The 20,801-nt window shown below is 38.8% G+C and overlaps 1 protein-coding gene across 5 annotated transcripts in view; it reads right to left on the bottom strand.

The window, feature by feature from the left end:
* ACVR1C (activin A receptor type 1C) overlaps positions 1 to 20,801 on the bottom strand; it is a 110,521-nt gene that overhangs the window by 24,083 nt on the left and 65,637 nt on the right. For 4 of the 5 annotated variants that reach the window (XM_089329129.1, XM_008258601.5, XM_089329131.1 and 1 more), the window contains exons 3-4: positions 13,294 to 13,533; positions 162 to 392 (exon numbers count right to left, since the gene is read on the bottom strand). In XM_089329129.1, coding sequence (XP_089185255.1) covers positions 162 to 392; positions 13,294 to 13,533 — 471 coding nt within the window. The remainder of the gene's footprint in view (positions 1 to 161; positions 393 to 13,293; positions 13,534 to 20,801) is intronic. The other variant, XM_051848603.3, reaches the window with a different exon arrangement.

The following is a 20,801-nucleotide window of genomic DNA, read 5'->3' as shown; positions in this document are numbered from 1 at the left end:
ATTGAATGGTGATGTACAATTACCTATGGAAAAGAGGATGCCTCAATAACTTAGACAATGATAGAAATTATATTAAAATCAAGAGATTACTTACTCTCTTCTGAAAAGAAAAAAAAAAAAAAAACACTTCTACTTGTTGAGCCCAATCAGTTTGGAAATACCTTTGTTGTCAGCAGCGATGAAGCCAAGGATGTTTTCATGTCGCAGCATAACAGTCTGGTAAATTTCTGCCTCACGAAACCAAGATCTTTCATCCCTGGAGGAGAATATCTTGACGGCCACATCCTCCCCACACCATCTTCCATGCCACACCTCACCAAATCTACCTTTTCCCACAATTTCCTGAAGTACAATTGTCCTCGCAATTGTTCTTTGAACCAACAGAGGAAGACCTAACCAAAGAAAAGGTGAGATTGATGACCAAAAACAAAGAACAGTGATATTTACCACTATTTCCACATTAAAAGGCAAACTTTAAAGCACCAATATTAAGCAAACACTTTTAAGCAATAGTGTTACTGATTCTGAAGAAATAAGCATCACACTACTTTAATATTTTTAAAGATCTATATTTTTATTTATTTGAATGACAGTTACAGAGGGAGGTAGAGACAAGAGAGAGAGTTTCTATGTCTCAATCTTATTTTTCATAAAACATTATTAACTCGATTGCTGGACTTTATTCTTCATTTGCAAATTTTTATTTAATTATTTAAAAAGTCACATATGTCCACGCCGTGGCTCAATAGGCTAATCCTCCACCTAGCGGCACCGGCACACAGGGTTCTAGTCCCGGTCAGGGCGCCGGATTCTGTCCCGGTTGCCCCTCTTCCAGGCCAGCTCTCTGCTGTGGCCAGGGAAGGCAGTGGAGGATGGCCCAAGTGCTTGGGCCCTGCACCCCATGGGAGACCAGGAGAAGCACCTGGCTCCTGCCATCAGATCAGTGCAGTGCGCCGGCCACAACGCACCGGCCATGGCGGCCATTGGAGGGTGAACGAACGGCAAAAGGAAGACCTTTCTCTCTGTCTCTCTCTCTCACTGTCCACTCTGCCCGTCAAAAAAAAAAAAAAAAAGTCACATATGATTCTTTTACTTCCCCAGTTTTACCAAGAACCACACATTGTATTTTAAGTAATAACTAAATCTTTTCCCCTCATGTATTTAGTAACCTAATGGGCTTTGTAGGAAAATCAGAGAGGTTTGCAGGACTTCTTAGAAATATATCGGCAAGAGCAGATATGTTAACTATTTTTGTAAATATGAGAAAATAAATTCAAACTCACTGAGTATTTTCATCATGCACTAATATTAAATTAGTGTGAGGCTGGTGCTGTGGCACAGAGTGTTAAAGCCCAGGCCTGCAGCACCAGCATCCCATATGGGCGCTGGTTTGGGTCCTGGCTATTCCACATCCAATCCATCTCTCTGCTATGGTGTCTGGGAAAGCAGCAGAGAATGGCCCAAGTGCTTGACCCTTGTACCCACATAGGAGACCCAGAAGAATCTCCTGGCTCCTGGCTTTGGATCCACTCAGCTCTGCCGTTGTAGTCATTAGGGGAGTGAACCAGTGGATGAAAGATTCTCTCTCTCCCTCTCTCTCTCTTCTCTCTCTGTAACTCTGCTTTTCAAATAAATATATTTTTAAAAAGATTAAATGCAAAGTGAATAAAAAGTTATGTCAATGAGTTTCATATATTATTATTTATAGGAAATAATAAGAAAATTGCCAGGTGATAGAAAAATTGGGAAATATAATACAGAAGTGGACAACATAGATAAGAAGGGCCTGGGTTCAAATTGCAGCTCTGCCACCTGACAACCAAAGGCAAGTAAATTATTTAACCTCGCTGAGCTTCATCTTTCTCTGAAAAACTGGGAATAATATTACCTATGCCATAGGATGACGTCAGCATCAACAAGCACAGCACCGAGCACAGCACGCAGCATATTACATGCTCAACCACAGTCAGGTACTAAATATTACCAATCTTAGGATGGATTTCCTAGAGACACTAGGATGCTGCTCATGAAGAGCTTTTGCTTGGTTAATTGTTCTTATTATGATTTTATTCATATATAAAAATAAACTTTTTAAAGTTGAAACATTTTTGAGACTACAATTCAGTGGCATTTTAAATTCACAATATTATATAAACATCACCATGATCTATTCCAAAACTTTTCCATTACCAAAACAGAAACACTGTTCCCAATAAATAAGAACTCTTCTTCTCAATCCCCCCCCAACTATTGTCAAAGAATTCGCCAGTTCTAAATATTTCATAGGTGGAATCACACAATAGTTATGCATAATATATCCACAGTTCATCAATGCAATAGCATAATTCAAACTTCCTTTATATAGGTGAATAATATTCCTTTTGATGCATATAATTCATTTTGTAAAGAGGTATCTTTAGTGACATGGGAAAATACTTTTTCTATACTGCTTTTTCAAAAACTTATTTGAGAAAGGAGAGTGAAAGAGAGAATATCCACTTGTACTCTTCAAATGCCTACAATGGCTGGGGCTTGGCCAGGGCTGCGCCAGTCCAAAGCTGGCAGTCTGTAACTAATCCCCAAGTAGGTGGCAGGAATCCAACCACTGAAGCCATCCCTCTGCCTCCCAGAGTCTGCATCAACAGAAAACAAGTCAGGAGCAAGAGCAGGTTGTTGAACCCAGGCTCACTGATGTGGGACACAGATGTCTCAACCAGTATCTTAATCACCAGGCTAAATGCCTATCCTTGCTATATCATTAAATGAAAACAATTCTTGAGATTTTAAACATATAAAGAAGTGTATCTTGGTATTCAAAATATGTGCCCAAAAAAAGACTGAAAAGGGCATATCTATTGCTGTGAAATACTCTATTTGGTGAAATCAGGGTGAATTGTGACTCTTCTTTCTCATTTTTGTAACTTCCACAATAGGTATTTTTTACTATTATAATCAGGAGGAAACTAGTTTAGAAGGTTACAGTAGGAATTTATTCTGGGGAGTCAATTTATTTATTTTAATTGTACTCAGATATATGGGATACCCTCATAGCAACAGCCCTGGAGCTCCTGGGGGTTTCGATCCCTGTTCCTCAAATGAGCCACTGTTTATTCAGATGTTCTCATCTTCATGGAAACCACCCACTACAGCTAAATAAGCGCAGACTATAAATTTGCTGCTATGGGTCATAACAATTAGTCAGAAAGCCCCAGCAAGAAAGCTCTTTTGAAATCATCTGATTCAACCTTTACATTTAGAGAAGGGAAATCTGAGGTCCCATAGTAATCGAAGACTTGCCCAAAACTACAGCACTGGTAGGAGGTAGACCTGGGACTGCAACACTGGTCCTGTGTCTAAACTCTGCTCCTCACCTGACTGTAGTCCTTCCTGTGGGGAAGACTACTAGAGCCTCATAAAAGGATTGCTTTTGTAGGCTGCAGTCGGTTTTATTATTGACCACACACTACACGTTGCACCCCCAATTATTAAGCTAAAACCAATCTCAGTCTCTCAATTCCTCTCTCTACCCCACCCCCACTTTGCACACATATACACATGCATCCACTCCCAAAAACATCACCAACAACAGCCCCACCAGCAGCAACATAACAAATGGTTAGAGAATTGGGTAAACCAATGTTTTCCAACTGCATATTGATCAAACATACAATCAATGGTGCAGACCAGGAACAAAGACCACAGAATGTATAAACTACTCAGTGCAGCAATTAGGGTGAGACAGTAAAATTCAATGAAAGTTGCTTCTGCATCTTTCAAAACAACCCCACAATAAGTCTGGCAATTCTTGCATACACCAAGAGATGTCACTTCAAGAAACATAGACTTTGCCTCTCCCTGTAGATTTATTCTCAACTTTTGACCAGGGATTGTAAAAACAGATGCCCGTTTTATAGACAGGCACCTTTCTGTGGTGTCAACATCCAATACAATTGTCATGCTACGAGAAGAAAACAGTAACCTACCCAGGCCCTTAGAAGCCATGGGAGACACAATCTGCTGTCCGCAAGAGTGCAGTAAAGCATGAGTCTATTTCCCTTCATTGCAAACTTTATATCTCCTTGAAAAGTTTCCCTGACCAGGTCAAGGATAAGCTTTACAATTCTTTGTTTCTCAACATCTGACAAAACTGCTTCATGTTTAGGATCACTGACCAATTAAGAGACACACAGGGGAAGCAGACTCACCCAATTCCATCCCCACAGGTGAGCTTTTGTGACTGCAGCCTTGCTGTAGATAGACTTGCTCTCTGGTTATCAAAGGCAAGGAGGCCAGCAGTTACTCTGAGCCAGAGGTCACTGCCAATCATGTGCAACTGGCTTTGGAAAAATAATGCCTAAAATTCTTTTGAATTTGTCTTTAAAGAAATCATCTGTGCCTGAGCTTACTCCTTTCTTTCTATAAGAAAACACAGAATAATCTAAAAAGAAGACAGGGCAGACATTTGGTGCAGCAGTTAAGTCACTGCTTGGGACACTTGCATCCAGTATAGGGGTGCCTGGTTTGAGCCCCGGCTCTTCCATTCCATTTCTGATTCCAACTTCCTGTTAATATGTACCCTGAGAGGTAGCAGGGGATGGCTCATATTCTTGAGTCCCTATAACCCATGTAGAAGACCCAGATTGAGTTCCTGGCTCCTGGTTTCAGTCTAGTCCCACTCCAGATGTTATAAACGCTTCAAAGGTAAATCAACAGATCTTATTATGTCTCTTTCTTTCTTTCTCTCCCTTTATCTAACTCTCTTTCTGATAAACATTATATATATTATATATAATATACATTATAAATATATACAACATATATAATAATATATATAATATATAATAATTCATAATATATATATATTATGGGGCCAGCACTGTGGTATAGCAGGTAAAGCAGCTGCCTGCAGTGCCAGCATCCCACATGGGTGCCTATTTGAGTCCTACCTGCTCCACTTCCAATTCAGCTCCCTGCTAATGCACCTGGGAATGCAACAGAAGACTGCTGAAGTCCTTAGGCCCCTGTACCCACGTGGCAGACCTGGAAGAAGCTCCTGGCTCCTGGGTTTTGATCTTCTCAGCTCTGGCTGTTGCAGCCATTTAGGAAGTAAACCAGCAGATGGAAGATCTCTCTCTCTCTCTCTCCCTCCCTCCCTCGCTCCCTCCCACTCCCTCCCTTTCCCTCCCTCCTCCCTCCCTCCCTCCCTCTTCCTTTCCCCTCTCCATCTCACTTTCTGTCTCTCTCTCCCTCTCTCTCTCTCTCTGTAACTCTGCCTTTAAAGTAAATAAATAAATCTTAAATATATATTTATATATATAACATTAAGACTAACTAATTTTGAAGCAAAAATTTTAAATCCAGAGTGCAGGAGGCAAGATGGCGGAATAGGAAGGGAGCACACTGATAGTCCGGGGAGAGATAGTTTAATAAAAGTGGAGATACTGCAGGTTCAAGGAAGAGTAGGGGAGGAAACAGCAGAAGAAACTCTTCCGGAACGCGTGATTCACAGCAGACCTGCGTGGAGAGCGTGGGAGCCCACAGTTCGGGACACCAGAGGCAGACTCAACACACCAGCGCTGGAACACGAGGTGAGCTGAACCTCAATAGCCCGAGACACTGGCAGGCAAGCAGAGAGAGGAGACTAGAGGGAATGACCCCCCGGGGGGGGGGAGGGTTCACCAGGCTAACTGGAAGAGAGAGAGAGAGAAAAAAAAAAAAAAGGTGACTAGTACGGACACGGGTTTCTCTCTCTCCACTCACCTCTCAAGGGTGAGCAAGACAAAGAGCAGGTGCCATCTTGGACATACGTCATAAGCAGAGTGACCTCAGGTCTGCACCGGCCCTGAGCATAGCAGAAAAACCTGACTCTGGGCGGGGCGAATTAACAGGAGATTAGGACCTAGTAAATTTGTGGTGCTACTGAACTGAGACTGTGAAAAAAGAGACGGTGGGGGAGAGAACTCACGGAATTTACGTGAGCACTCTCCAGAGACACTACAATTCCGTAACTTTGGCAACCCAGTGGGAGACTGAAGGAGAATTTGAGCCCACTCTGAGGGCAGAACAGATTCCCTGTGTGGTCCTTGGGAAAGAGCTTCCGATCTCTGGCTCCTGTGGGTATATCATTTGCCTGCTAACTACCTCCAACTTCGTTCAGCTGTGCAGAATTACTTCCCTTTTGAATCAAAAAAAAAAAAGAAAGAGAGAGAGAGAGATTTACTACGCCTAACCTGGGAGTGTCACCTTTGGCACACCAAACAGAGCTCTCAGGCCACACCATCTCAAGCCCTAAGGCTCCATCAAAAACAGATAGTCCACTTAATCTAGAGTCATAGTATAACAAGAAAAAGCACCACAGTGAAGAAACCAAATATCTCCAATATGACAAATAACAAACGCAAAAACCAAGGTAATAAAAACAAGGAAGTCACCATGACGCCCTCAAATGAAAAAGACACCCCAATTCAAGATTATGAAGATGATGAGATAGAAGAAATGCAAGAAGCAGATCTCAAAAAATTGATAAGAACATTAAGAAGTTCTCAAAAACAAATTCTTGAACTACAGAAATCCTTAATGGACAAGATAGAAAATCTCTCTCGTGAAAATGAAATATTAAGGAGTAATCAAAATGAAACGAAACAACTAGTACAACAGGAAACTGTGATAGTGACTGAAGTGAAGAATTCAATAGATCAAATGAAAAACACAATAGAGAGCCTTACAAACAGAATGGGTGAAGCAGAAGAGAGAATATTGGACTTAGAAGACAGAGCACAGGAAAGGATACAGTCAGACCAAAGAAAAGAAGAGGAAATTAGAAATCTAAAGAATATTGTCGGGAATCTTCAGGATACTATTAAAAAACCCAACATTCGGGTTCTAGGAGTTCCTGAAGGCATGGAGAGGGAGAAAGGATTAGAATGCCTTTTTAGTGAGATATTAGCAGAAAATTTCCCAGGTTTGGAGAAGGACAGAGAAATCCTAGTACAGGAAGCTCACAGAACCCCTAATAAACACGACCAAAAGAGATCCTCAACACGACATGTTGTAATTAAACTCTCCACAGTGAAACATAAAGAAAAGATCGTAAAATGTGCAAGAGAGAAACGTCAGATTACTCTCAGAGGATCTCCAATCAGACTCACAGCTGACTTCTCATCAGAAACTCTACAAGCTAGGAGGGAATGGCAAGATATAGCCGAGGTACTAAGAGAGAAAAACTGTCAGCGCAGAATATTATATCCTACAAAGCTATCATTTGTGAATGAAGGAGAAATAAAGACTTTTCATAGCAAACAGAAATTGAAAGAATTTGTCGCCACTCGTCCAGCCCTGCAACAGATGCTTAAAGATGTGTTACACACAGAAACACAGAAACATGGCCATCAATACAAAAGAAAGTAAAGGAAGAAAATCTCCCAGTAAAAGATCACAGGAAGTTCAAAGCATATATTAGGAATATCTTTGGGAAAATGGCAGGGCAAAGTTACCACTTTTCATTAGTCACATTGAATGTTAATGGCCTGAACTGTCCAATTGAAAGACACCGATTGGCTGATTGGATTAAGGAACAAAACCCATCTATTTGCTGCTTATAAGAAACACATCTTTCCAACAAAGATCCATACAGACTGAAAGTGAAAGGCTGGAAAAAGATATACCATGCCAACAGAAATGAAAAAAGAGCGGGCGTAGCCATCTTAATTTCAGACAACATAAACTTTACCACAAAAACTGTTAAGAGAGACAAAGAGGGGCACTATATAATGATTAAGGGATCAATAAAACAAGAAGATATAACAATTATCAATGTATATGCACCTAACTACAGGGCACCAGTTTATCTAAAAGATTTGTTAACGGACTTAAAGGGAAACTTAGACCCCAATACAATAGTACTGGGGGACTTCAATACTCCACTCTCAGAAATAGACAGATCAACAGGACAGAAGATCAACAAGGAGGCAGTAGATTTAAATGACACTATAGCCCAAATGGATCTAACAGATATATACAGAACTTTCAATCCTACAGCTAAAGATTTTACATTCTTCTCAGCAGTACATGGAACCTTCTCTAGGATTGACCACATACTAGGCCATAAAGCAAGTCTCAGCAAATTCAAAAGAATTAGAATCCTACCATGCAGCTTCTCAGACCATAAAGGAATGAAGTTGGAAATTAGCAACTCAGGAATCCCTAGAGCATACGCAAACACATGGAGATTGAACAACATGCTCCTGAATGAACAATGGGTCATAGAAGAAATTAAAAGAGAAATCAAAAATTTTCTGGAAGTAAATGAGGATAACAGCACAACATACCAAAACTTATGGGACGCAGCAAAAGCAGTGTTAAGAGGAAAGTTTATATCAATAGGTGCCTACATCAAGAAATTGGAAAGGCACCAAATAGATGAGCTTTCAATTCACCTCAAGGATCTAGAAAACCTACAGCAAACCAGACCCAAATCTAGTAGGAGAAGAGAAATAATTAAAATCAGAGAAGAAATCAACAGGATTGAATCAAGAAAAACATTACAAAAAATCAGCCAAACGAGGAGCTGGGTTTTTGAAAAAATAAACAAAATTGACACCCCATTGGCCCAAGCAACTAAAAAAAGAAGAGAAAAGACCCAAATCAATAAAATCAGAGGTGAAAAAGGAAACGTAACAACAGACACCACAGAAATAAAAAGAATCATCAGAAATTACTACAAGGACTTGTATGCCAGCAAACAGGGAAACCTATCTATCAGAAATGGATAGATTCCTGGACACATGCAACCTACCTAAATTGAACCAGGAAGACATCGAAAACCTAAATAGACCCATAACTGAGACAGAAATTGAAACAGTAATAAAGGCCCTCCCAACAAAGAAAAGCCCAGGACCAGATGGATTCACTGCTGAATTCTACCAGACTTTTAAAGAAGAACTAACTCCAATTCTTCTCAAACTATTCAGAACAATTGAAGAAGAGGGAATCCTCCCAAATTCTTTCTATGAAGCCAGCATCACCTTAATTCCTAAGCTGGAAAAAGATGCAGCACTGAAAGAGAATTACAGACCAATATCCCTGATGAACATAGATGCAAAAATCCTCAATAAAATTCTCGCCAATAGAATGCAACAACACATCAGAAAGATCATCCACCCAGACCAAGTGGGATTTATCCCTGGTATGCAAGGATGGTTTAATGTGCGCAAGACAATCAATGTGATACACCACATTAACAGACTGCAGAAGAAAAACCATATGATTATCTCAATAGATGCCGAGAAAGCATTTGATAAAATACAACACCCGTTCATGATGAAAACTCTAAGCAAACTGGGTTTGGAAGGAACATTCCTCAATACAATCAAAGCAATCTATGAAAAACCCACAGCCAACATCCTATTGAATGGGGAAAAGTTGGAAGCATTTCCACTGAGATCTGGTACCAGACAGGGATGCCCACTCTCACCACTGCTATTCAATATAGTTCTGGAGGTTCTAGCCAGAGCTATTAGGCAAGAAAAAGAAATTAAAGGGATACAAATTGGGAAGGAAGAACTCAAACTATCCCTCTTTGCAGATGACATGATTCTGTATTTAGGGGACCCAAAGAACTCTACTAAGAGACTATTGGAACTCATAGAAGAGTTTGGCAAAGTAGCAGGGTATAAAATCAATGCACAAAAATCAACAGCCTTTGTATATACATGGCTGAGGAAGAATTGCTAAGATCAATCCCATTCACAATAGCTACAAAAACAATCAAATACCTTGGAATAAACTTAACCAAGGACGTTAAAGATCTCTACGATGAAAATTACAAAACCTTAAAGAAAGAAATAGAAGAGGATACCAAGAAATGGAAAAATCTTCCATGCTCATGGATTGGAAGAATCAATATCATCAAAATGTCCATTTTCCCAAAAGCAATTTATAGATTCAATGCAATCCCAATCAAGATACCGAAGACCTTCTTCTCAGATCTGGAAAAAATGGTGCTGAAATTTATATGGAGGCACAAGAGACCTCGAATAGCTAAAGCAATCTTGTACAACAAAAAACAAAGCCAGAGGCTTAGCAATACCAGATTTCAGGACATACTACAGGGCAGTTGTAATCAAAACAGCATGGTACTGGTACAGAAACAGATGGATAGACCAATGGAACAGAATTGAAACACCAGAAATCAACCCAAACATCTACAGCCAACTTATATTTGATCAAGGATCTAAAACTAATTCCTGGAGCAAGGACAGTCTATTCAATAAATGGTGCTGGGAAAATTGGATTTCCACGTGCAGAAGCATGAAGCAAGACCCCTACCTTACACCTTACACAAAAATCCACTCAACATGGATTAAAGACCTAAACCTACGACCTGACACCATCAAGTTATTAGAGAACATTGGAGAATCCCTTCAAGATATTGGCACAGGCAAAGAATTTCTGGAAAAGACCCGGGAGGCACAGGCAGTCAAAGCCAAAATCAACTATTGGGATTGCATCAAATTGAGAAGTTTCTGTACTGCAAAAGAAACAGTCAGGAGAGTGAAGAGACAACCGACAGAATGGGAAAAAATATTTGCAAACTATGCAACAGATAAAGGGTTAATAACCAGAATCTACAAAGAGATCAAGAAACTCCACAAAAACAAAACCAACAACCCACTTAAGAGATGGGCCAAGAACCTCAATAGACATTTTTCAAAAGAGGAAATCCAAATGGCCAACAGGCACATGAAAAAATGTCCGGGATCACTAGCAATCAGGGAAATGCAAATCAAAACCACAATGAGGTTTCATCTCACCCCGTTTAGAATGGCTCACATGCAGAAATCTACCAACAACAGATGCTGGTGAGGATGTGGGGAAAAAGGGACACTAACCCACTGTTGGTGGGAATGCAAACTGGTCAAGCCACTATGGAAGTCAGTCTGGAGATTCCTCAGAAACCTGAATATAACCCTACCGTTCGACCCAGCCATCCCACTCCTTGGAATTTACCCAAAGGAATTTAAATTGGCAAACAAAAAAGCGGTCTGCACCCTAATGTTTATTGCAGCTCAATTCACAATAGCAAAGACCTGGAACCAACCTAAATGCCCATCAACGGTAGACTGGATAAAGAAATTATGGGATATGTATTCTTTAGAATACTATACCGCAGTAAGAAACAACGAAATCCAGTCATTTGCAACAAAATGGAGGAATCTGGAACACATCATGCTGAGTGAAATAAGCCAGTCCCAAAGGGACAAATACCATATGTTCTCCCTGATCGGTGACAACTGACTGAACACCAAAAAGGAAACCTGTTGAAGTGAAATGGACACTATGGGAAACGTTGACTTGATCAGCATAGCCCTGACTGTTAATGAACAATTTAATACATTATCCCTCTTAGTAGTTTTTTTTGTCTGTTCTACTTAATATGACTGGTTTAATTCTGTAATTAATACACAGTTATTCTTAAGTGTTGAAATTTAACTGAAATGTGATCCCTGTTGAACATAAGAGTGGGAATAAGAGAGGGAAGAGATGTACAATTTGGGACATGCTCAAGCTCTTGCCTCAAATGGTAGAGTTAGAAACATACCAGGGGACTCCAATTTAATCCCATCAAGGTGGCATGTACCAATGCCATCTCACCAGTCCAAGTCATCAATTTCAGTTCACAATTGATCATAATGAAAGGACTAAGAGTCAAAGGAAGCACATAAACAAGTCTAGTACCTGCTAATACTAACTGATAGAATAAATAAAGGGGAGAGTGATCCAACATGGGAAGCGAGATACTCAGCAGACTCATAGAATGGTGGATGTCCTAAACAGCACTCTGGCCTCAGAATCAGCCCTAAAGGCATTCGGATCTGGCTGAAAAGCCCATGAGAGTATTTCAGGCATGGAAAGCCAAGACACTATGGCAAAAAAAAAAAAAAACAAAAAAAAAAAACAAAAACAAAACAAAAAAAAAAACCCTAAATGAAAGATCTCTGTGAGTGAGATCCCAGTGGAAAAGAACAGGTCTTCAAAGAAGGAGGTACCTTTCTCTGAAGGGAGGAGAGAACCTCCACTTTGACTATGACCTTGTCTAAACAAGATAAGAGTCGGAGAACTCACGGGGCTTCCATAGCCTTGGAAACTCATGACTGGTGCATAGGGAGATTAATGATGCCATAAACAGGAGTGTCAATTTGTAAAGTCAACAACAGGAGTCACTGTGCACTTACTCCTCATGTAGGATCTCTGTCCTTAATGTGCTGTACATTGAGACTTAATGCTATAATGAGTACTCAAACAGTATATTTCACTTTGTGTTTCTATGGGGGTACAAACTGTTGAAATCTTTACTTAATGTATACTAAACTGATCCTCTGTAAAAAAAAAAAAAAGAAGAAGAAGAAATTATCAATTCCCAACTTGACTCTCACTGGGATTAAACATGACAATAGGTCTGATCTGATTTCATCATCATTTAAAAAATCATCTATTATTTTTCACTTTATGTTTGTGTGGGAGCAAACTGTTGAAATCTTTACTTAATATATGCTAAACTGATCTTCTGTATATAAAGAGAATCGAAAATGAATCCTCATGTGAATGGAAGGGGAGAGGGAGTGGGAAAGGGGAGGGATGCGGGTGGGAGAGATGATATGGGGGGGAAGCCATTGTAATCCATAAGCCGTACTTTAGAAATTTATATTCATTAAATAAAAGTTAAAAAACTTTAAATCCATGCATAGTTTTTTCATACTATATATTTTCCATAAACTTGTTGAAGACCCCTCCTATTCTCAATTTAATTTCAGGTCAATTCCCACTTAACTCCACACACTTCAGAAGGTCCCTGGCAGATTCTGAAAACTTTTACAAGTAAAAGTGCCCAAAGAACATTACTTTGCACAACTACTGTCTTTTCCCTAGAACCCAATGCCTTAAATACAGTAACTTTTACTTCCTTGTGTCCATAAAACACTACCAAGAAAGCAACAGTGATTATAACTGGCCATAACAGGGAAAGATAGGAATGAGAGAAGAGACACTGCATTCTTCACCGGTTTGAAAATGAGAATCTGAATGCCTCAAGCTACAAAGGCAATGAGAAGACTTAATTCTTATGTCATAGCAGTTTTTTTACTTCATCAATCCTAGCAGAAGTTGCCATACCAGAGTTTCCCACGTACTACCTACTAAGCATTTCAGATTGTGGGATTCATAGTATCTGGCCGTTTTTTGTTTAAAAATGTTTTTGTCAATTAAGAGACTCAAAAATGGACAAGGAGCACATACCAGAGCCAGATCCAGAGGCAGTCACATCATAAATCAGATCTTTGAGGGTTTTGCCAGCATTTACCAGATTGCACTCAGATAGTGGTTCCTCCACATTCTGTCTCTTTTTCCTTCTGTAGGTGCACTGTCGTCCTTGGCACGCCCATACTGTCAGCATGGCAGCTATGGACAGCAGGCAAACAGGCACAATAATAACAACAGTCAACTCCATGGGTCCAAGTTTGGGGGCATTTGGTGATGCTGCAGTTAAAAAAACAGAAAGAACACAACCACAAATCAACCCATTTTAAACATGTTAGAAATTGGAAATGTAATCACAAAAATTTCCCATCTAGAATATGCAGCTCCATAGTATGCACTTGTGTTCATTGGTAAAGACTCTCTGTAGTATCAGCAATGATGCAGAAATGGAGTAGGAAGAACAGTTACACTAGGGGACAACAGGAGACAGAATTAGGATCATGGGAAAGCACGAACATGGGATCTCTTTTAAAACCTCCCAAGAAGGTGATGCTTTTCTGCCTGTTATTTTCTCCCCAATATTCAGCAGTCCCTCCTTAGAGCACATTCATTCTTTCATTCATTCATTCCACAGATAACTATCAGGCTCTTGAGCTATGTTGCCAATATTCCGGGGTGGATGGTAGAACCATGAGTAAAGGGCTCAAATCTCTGCTTTTATGGTGCGTGTGTTTCCATACACCCAACTAAGCAGGTAGACTGCATGTCAGAGTGCCTGTTTCAAGTCTCAGCTCCTGTTTCCAATCCCAGATTCCTGTGAATGCACAGTCTGGGGGGCAGCAGATGATGGGTCAGCTCTTGAGTCCCTGGCACCCAGTGTGAAACTTGGATTGAGTACCAGATTCCTGGTTTTGCCCTGGCCCTGTTGCAGGCATTTGGGGAATAAAACAGAATGAGACAGGACAGCAGATGGAAAATACCTCTCTCTCTCTCTCTCTCTCTCTCTCTCATCAGCCACCCCATCCCTCTCCCTCTTCTCCCTCTCCCTCTCCCTCCTCCTCTCCCTCTTCCTCTCTCTCAAGATTAAAATGCATAAAATTAAATTTAAGAGAAAAGCACGCAAGGAAGACAGAGAAAACCTGATAGCAGCATACTACATTGGGTAGATGGTCATGGGTGCCACTCTGGGCAGTTAGGAGGCAAACCAAATGAAGTGAAGGAGCTACAACAAAAGGAGAGTTTGTGGAAGAGAAAGTCGGTGTGAAGGTCCCTGGGGTGGGGGCCTACTTGTTGTGTTCAGAAACAACAAATGCCTGGAGTGCAGTAAACAAATGGAAATGGGATCAGGAAGTGGTGCCTTGGAGGCAAAGAGCAGGACTGTGAACTTTCTTCTAAATAGAAGTGGTTGCAGGGTTCTGAGCCAACAAGAGATATGATCTAAGCTATTTTGAGTGACTGCTGCTTTGATAGACACTAAGGAAGCAAACATAAAAGCAAGAGACCAATTAGAAAGCTAATGCAATAAGCCTGGTGGTCTTGGCTGACAAGGCTACCTAAAATAGCATTTCCTTCCCATTCCCCATTCACTCCTTAGATGCTTGTCCTGCTTTATATTAAATTGGATCTTATCACCACCTGGTGCATTATAAGATTATTTATTGGTTATGATTTTAATCCAAAAAAAGAACAAGCTTCATGAGATGAAGACATTTGCCTACTTTGCTCCAACCATAGTCCACGTGTCTACAATGCTGCCTGAAACACAATAGATGCTCCATGAATTCTTAACTGGCCTAATCACCAAAGGTCTACTGGTTTCACCCCTAATAAGTGACATAATAATTTTTCTTTTTAGAAAAAATCCATATGATAATTAAAGTCAGGTAACATAAAGAAATAATTAATTGTAATTATCTAATTTTAAACAAATATGGCCAAATTCTAACTTAAAGATCATAAATTTAAGAAATATTTGTTTTGAAATTCAGAAAAAATAAATGACATAAGAAATTTACAAGGACAGATATTTCTTGTGCTTTTCATTTTTCTTTTTAAAGATTTATTTTTTATTTTAAAGGCAGAGTTACAGAGAAAAAGAGAGAAACAGAAATCTTCCATCCACTGGTTCACTCCCCAAATGGCCTCAACAGCCGGGGGACTGTGACAGGTGAAAGCCAGAAGCTTCATCAGGGACTCCCACATGAATGCAGGGGCTCAAGTACTTCTTTCCTAGTCCCATCACAGGGAGATAGTGCCTCCTGTGTTTTTCAGAGGTCATTTTGACACTTGAAATTGGCACATTATTCACCTTCTTTTCATTCACTAAATTAAGTTTCCCCCAAAATTTAATTTAATCCCCATGTCCCAACATCATAGATGCTAATTTTTGTTTATAACAACCTTTGGTTGCTTGAGGAAGTCTTCAAAAATTTCGTGGAAAATGTGTATCATGAAAAAAAAAAAAAACCTGCATGCATTTCAAAAACTTTTGCACTAAAATAAACTTATCATTCCCTCTTTCCATGAACTTTTTGAAGTACCCTGATATTTCATACATTAAAGAAACAGAATTGAGGAGACTCAGATCCTCAAATATATAGAAGAAGCATGCAGACTCTCCAGAAAGACACAGAAGCTGGATTCCAGGGTGCTGGCACAGTGGCAAAGTAGGCTTACGTGGCACCCTGTATGGGAACCAGTTCGTGTTCCGGCTGCCCATCTTCTGATATTGTTCTCTGCTATGGCCTGGGAAGGCAGCAGAAAAGATGGCCCAAGTGCTTGAGCCCCTGTACCCATATGGAAGACCAAGAAGAAACTTCTGGATCCTGGCTTGGGATTGGCCCAGCTCTGACTGTTGTGGCCCTTTGGGGATTGAATCAGAGGATGGAAGACTTTACCTCTCTTTACCTCTCTGTTTCTCCTTTTCTCTGTCTGTAACCCTACTTCTCTAACAAATAAACAAAAAATCTTAAATAAAAATAAGAAGCTCGATTCCAGGTATGGGCTGCCACCTTCTGGCTTTGAATCTAGAGCAAACTACAACACCAGCTAACTCTGTATAGGATATGGAGAGGGTCAGAGACCAGGCCTGGAAAGCAATATTATAATACCTGCACTTTAGAGTCTAAATAAATGACAATGACAATGGACCTTGTAAATAAGGCCGTTGCTCAGACCTCTTTCTTTGCACCAACAGTGCTAAAGAGCTTATTATATTAACTTTATTTTCATATTACTTACACAATCAAAACTACATAAATATCACTTGAAAACAACTGTTACTAACTCTAAAAAAAATCAAATTCCTCAGAAGTTTGTTCATCTATAGATAGATATGATTGATATATATAATAGATAATGCTAAAAATAGTAGTCTATCTACTCTCAGTAAATAAAAGAATTAAAACTGCCAAGTGAACTTAAGAAACATGCTCTTCTAGTTTGCCCAGTGAATTTCAGCTGATCACCAACTTGGCTTCCCTTGGGTTTTTTTTTCCCCAGAAACCATTTATTTAAGGAATACAAACTTCATGCATTTCTTAAATAAAACTTTAGGTATATAGTGATTCTTCCCACCTTACCCACCCTTTGCACCCACTCACACCCTTCTTCCTCCTACCTCTCCTATTCCCATTCTTGTCTTTTACTAAATTCTATTTTCAGTTAAATTTATACATATACAACTAACTCTATACTAAGTAAAGTTTCATGAAATTGTATGAAAAAAAAACTTCCTCAACAGTGAAAACAAGAGCTGCTCAAAGTCATTGCATCTCAAAGTATCAATTTCACATTATAGATTACCTTTTAGCTGCCCTATTAATTATCACAGATCAGGGAGAATAAATGGCATCTGTCCTTGGGAATGGCTTATTTCATTAAGTATGATGTTCTGCAGTTTCATCCATTTTGTTGCAAATGACCAGATTTCATATTTTTACCACTGTGTAGTATTCCATGGTGTACATATCCCATAATTTCTTTATCCAGTCTTCAGTTAATGGACATTTGGGTTGATTCCATATTTTAGCTATTGTGAATTGAGCTGAAATAAACATGGGAGTACAGATAAATTTTTCATATGCTGATTTTATTTGCATTGGGAAAATTCCCAGGAATGAGATGGCTGGGTCTTATGGTAGGTTTATATTCAGATTTCTGAGGTATTTCCATAAATCTTTCACATTGGCTGTAGCAGTTTACATTCCCGTCAACAATGTAGTTTGTTGATTTCCGTATGAAAGCCATTATAAGGAGGGTGAGGTAAGACCACATTATAATGGCTTTTGCATTTCCCTGATGGCTAGTGATCTGGAGCATTTTTTCACGTGTCTGTAGGCCATTTCAATTTCCTCTTTTGAGGAATGCCTGTTTAAGTCCTTTGCCCATTTCTTAACTGGATTGGTTGTTTTGTTGTTGCTGAGTTTCTTGAGCTCTTTATATATACTGGTTATCAATCCTTTATCAGTTACATAGTTTGCAAACAATTTCTCCCATTGTGTCAGATGCCTCTTCACTTTGCAGAGTGTTTCTTTGCAGGAGAAGCTTCTCAATTTGATGTAATCCCATTTTTCAGTTTTGGCTTTGATTTTCTGTGCTTCTGGGGTCCTTTCCGAGAACTCTGCCTAAGCAGAGTTTCCCCAGTCTTCTCAAATAATTTCATGGTATTGGGTCATAAATTCAGGTATTTAATCCATTTTGAGTAGATTTTTGTGTAAGGTGTAAAGTAGGGGACTTGTTTCATGCTTGCATGTGGAGATCCAGTTTTCCCAGCACCATTTGTTGAAGAGACCATCCTTGCTCCAGGGATTGATTTTAGCTCCTTTGTCAAAGATAAGTTGGTTGTAGATGTGTGGGTTGATTTCTGGCATTTCATTGATCTATCCATCTGCTTTTGAACCAGTACCAGGTTGTTCTGATTATAACTGCCCTGTACTATGTTTTGTAATCTGGTATCGTGACACCTCCAGCTTTGTTTTTGTTGTATAAGATTGCTTTAGCTATTTGTGTTCTGTGTCTCTACATGAATTTCAGCATCATATTTTCTAGATCTGAGAAGAATGTTTTTGATATTTTGATTGGTATCACATTGAATCTGTAAGTTGCTTTTGGAAGTATGGACATTTTGATGATATTTATTCTTCCAATCCATGAACATGGAAGGTTTTTCCATTTTTTTGTGTCTTTTTCTATTTTTTTCTTTAATGTTTTGTATTTCTCCTTGTAAGATCTTTGACATCCTTGGTTAAATTTATTCCAAAGTATTTGATATTTTTGTAGCTATTACGCAAGGAATTGATCTTAGAAGTTCTTGATCAGCTATGGCATTATTGTATATACAAAGGCTATTGATTTTTCCATGTTGACTTTATATCCTGCCACTTTACCAAATTCTATGAGTTACAATAACCTCTTGGTGGAGTCTTTTGGATCCCCTATATGTATAGAATCATGTCATCTGCAAATAGGGATAGTTGCCTTCCTTCCCAATTTATATCCCTTTGATTTCTTTTTCTTGCCTAGTGGTTCTAGTTAAAACTTCCAGGACTATATTGAATAGCAATAGTGAGAGTAGACCTCTTTGACTGGTTCCAGATCTCAGTGGGAATGCTTTCAACTTTTCCCCAATCAATAGGGTGCTGGCCATGGATTTGTAATAAATTATCTTGATTGTGTTGAGAAATGTTCCTTCTGTTCTCAATTTGCTTCAGATTTTCATCATGAAAAGGTGTTGTATTTTATCAAACATTTCTCTGCATCTATTGAGATAATCATATGCTTTTTGTTATTCAATTTGTTGATGTGATATATGATATTGATGGATTTGCAAATGTTGAACCATCACTGCACACCAAGGATAAATCCCACTTGATCTGGGTGAATGATCTTTCTGATGTGTTGTTTGATTTATTTGGCTAGTATTTTGATGAGGATTTTTACATTTATGTTCATCAAGGAAATTGGTCTGTAGTTCTCTTTCTCTGTTCTATCTTTTTCAGGTTTAGGAATTTAGGAGATGCAGGCTTCATAGAAGGAGTTGGGGAGGATTCCCTCCCTTGCAATTACTTTGAATAGCTTAAGAAGAAGTGGAGTTAGTTCTTTAAATTTATGGTAGAATTCAGCAGTGAAGCCATCTGGTCTTTGCTGGGAGGATATTTTCTTTTCTGGGAGGGTCTTTATTATTGGTTCAATTTCTGTCTTAGTTATTAGTTGGCTTAGATTTTCTAAGTCTTTATGGCTCAATTTAGTAGGCTGTATGTGTCGAAGAATTTAACCATTTCTTCTAGGTTTCCTAATTTGTTGGCATACTGCTCTTCGTAGTAATTTCTGATGATTCTTTTTGTTTTTCTATGGTATCTATTGTTACATTCCCTTTTTCATCTCTGATTTTATTGATTTGAGTCTTCTCCCTTTTTTTTGGTTACTTGGGAAAATGGTGTGTCAATTTTATATATTTAAAAAAAAAACAGTTTTTCATTTTGCTGATCTTTTGTATTGTTTAAATTTTGTTTATTTCTTCACTAGTTTTTTTTTTTTTAATGTTAGGAACCAGAGTAAAGTTTAATAGTTCACATGTTAAAAGAATAAAACTATGAAGAATACATTTATTTGTGTACCAAATGAAAAAATATACAATGCAGTAAAACTCAAATACATGTACAAAAAGACTTTTTGTCTTCACTAGTTTTAATTATTTCTTTTCTCCTACTAGTTTTGGATTTGGCTTGCTGTTGTTTTTCTAGGTCCTTGAGATGTATCAATAGCTCATTTATTTGGTGCCTTTCCAATTTCTTGATATAGGCATCAATTGCTAAAACTTTCCTCTTAACACTGCTATTGCTGTATCCCACATGTTTGATATGTTGTATTGCTTTCTTCATTCATTTCCAGAATTTTTTGATTTCTCTTTTGATTTCCTCAATAACCCACTGTTCATTCAGGAGCATGTTGTTCAGTCTCTATGTGTTTATAAATGTTCTAAAGATTCTTGAGTTGTTGATTTCCAACTTCATTCCATTGTGGACAGAGAAGAGTCACGGTATGATTTCAATTCTTTTGAATGTGCTGAGACTTGCTTTATGGCCTAGTCTGTGGCCTATCCTAGATAAAGTTCCATGCATAGGTGAGAAGAATGCATATTCTGCAACTGTAGGATGAAAAGTTCTGTAGATATCATTAGGTTGTTTTGGTCTATCATGTCAATTAACTTTGTTGTTTCCTTGCTGATTTTCTGTCTGGAAGATCTGTCCATTGCTGAAATTGGAGTAATGAAGTCCCCCATTACTATTTTTTTTGGAGTCTATGTCTCCATTTAGATCCATTAACATTTCTTCTAAATAGCCAGGTGCTCTGTAATTAGATGCATATACATTTATAATAGTGCCATCTTCCTGTTGAATTGATCCCTTAATCATTACATTGTGCCCTTCCTTGTCTCTTTCAACAGATTTTGTGTTAAAGTCTATTTTGTCTGATATTAGGATGGCTACACCAACTGTTTTTTTGGTTTCTGTTAGCATGGAATATCTTTTCCCATCGTTTCACCT

This window comes from Oryctolagus cuniculus, chromosome 3 (assembly GCF_051225735.1).
Source record: "Oryctolagus cuniculus isolate XC-2025 breed Fujian yellow rabbit chromosome 3, ASM5122573v1, whole genome shotgun sequence".
Lineage (NCBI taxonomy): Eukaryota > Metazoa > Chordata > Mammalia > Lagomorpha > Leporidae > Oryctolagus > Oryctolagus cuniculus.
This window is presented reverse-complemented; position numbering and strand designations above follow the sequence as displayed.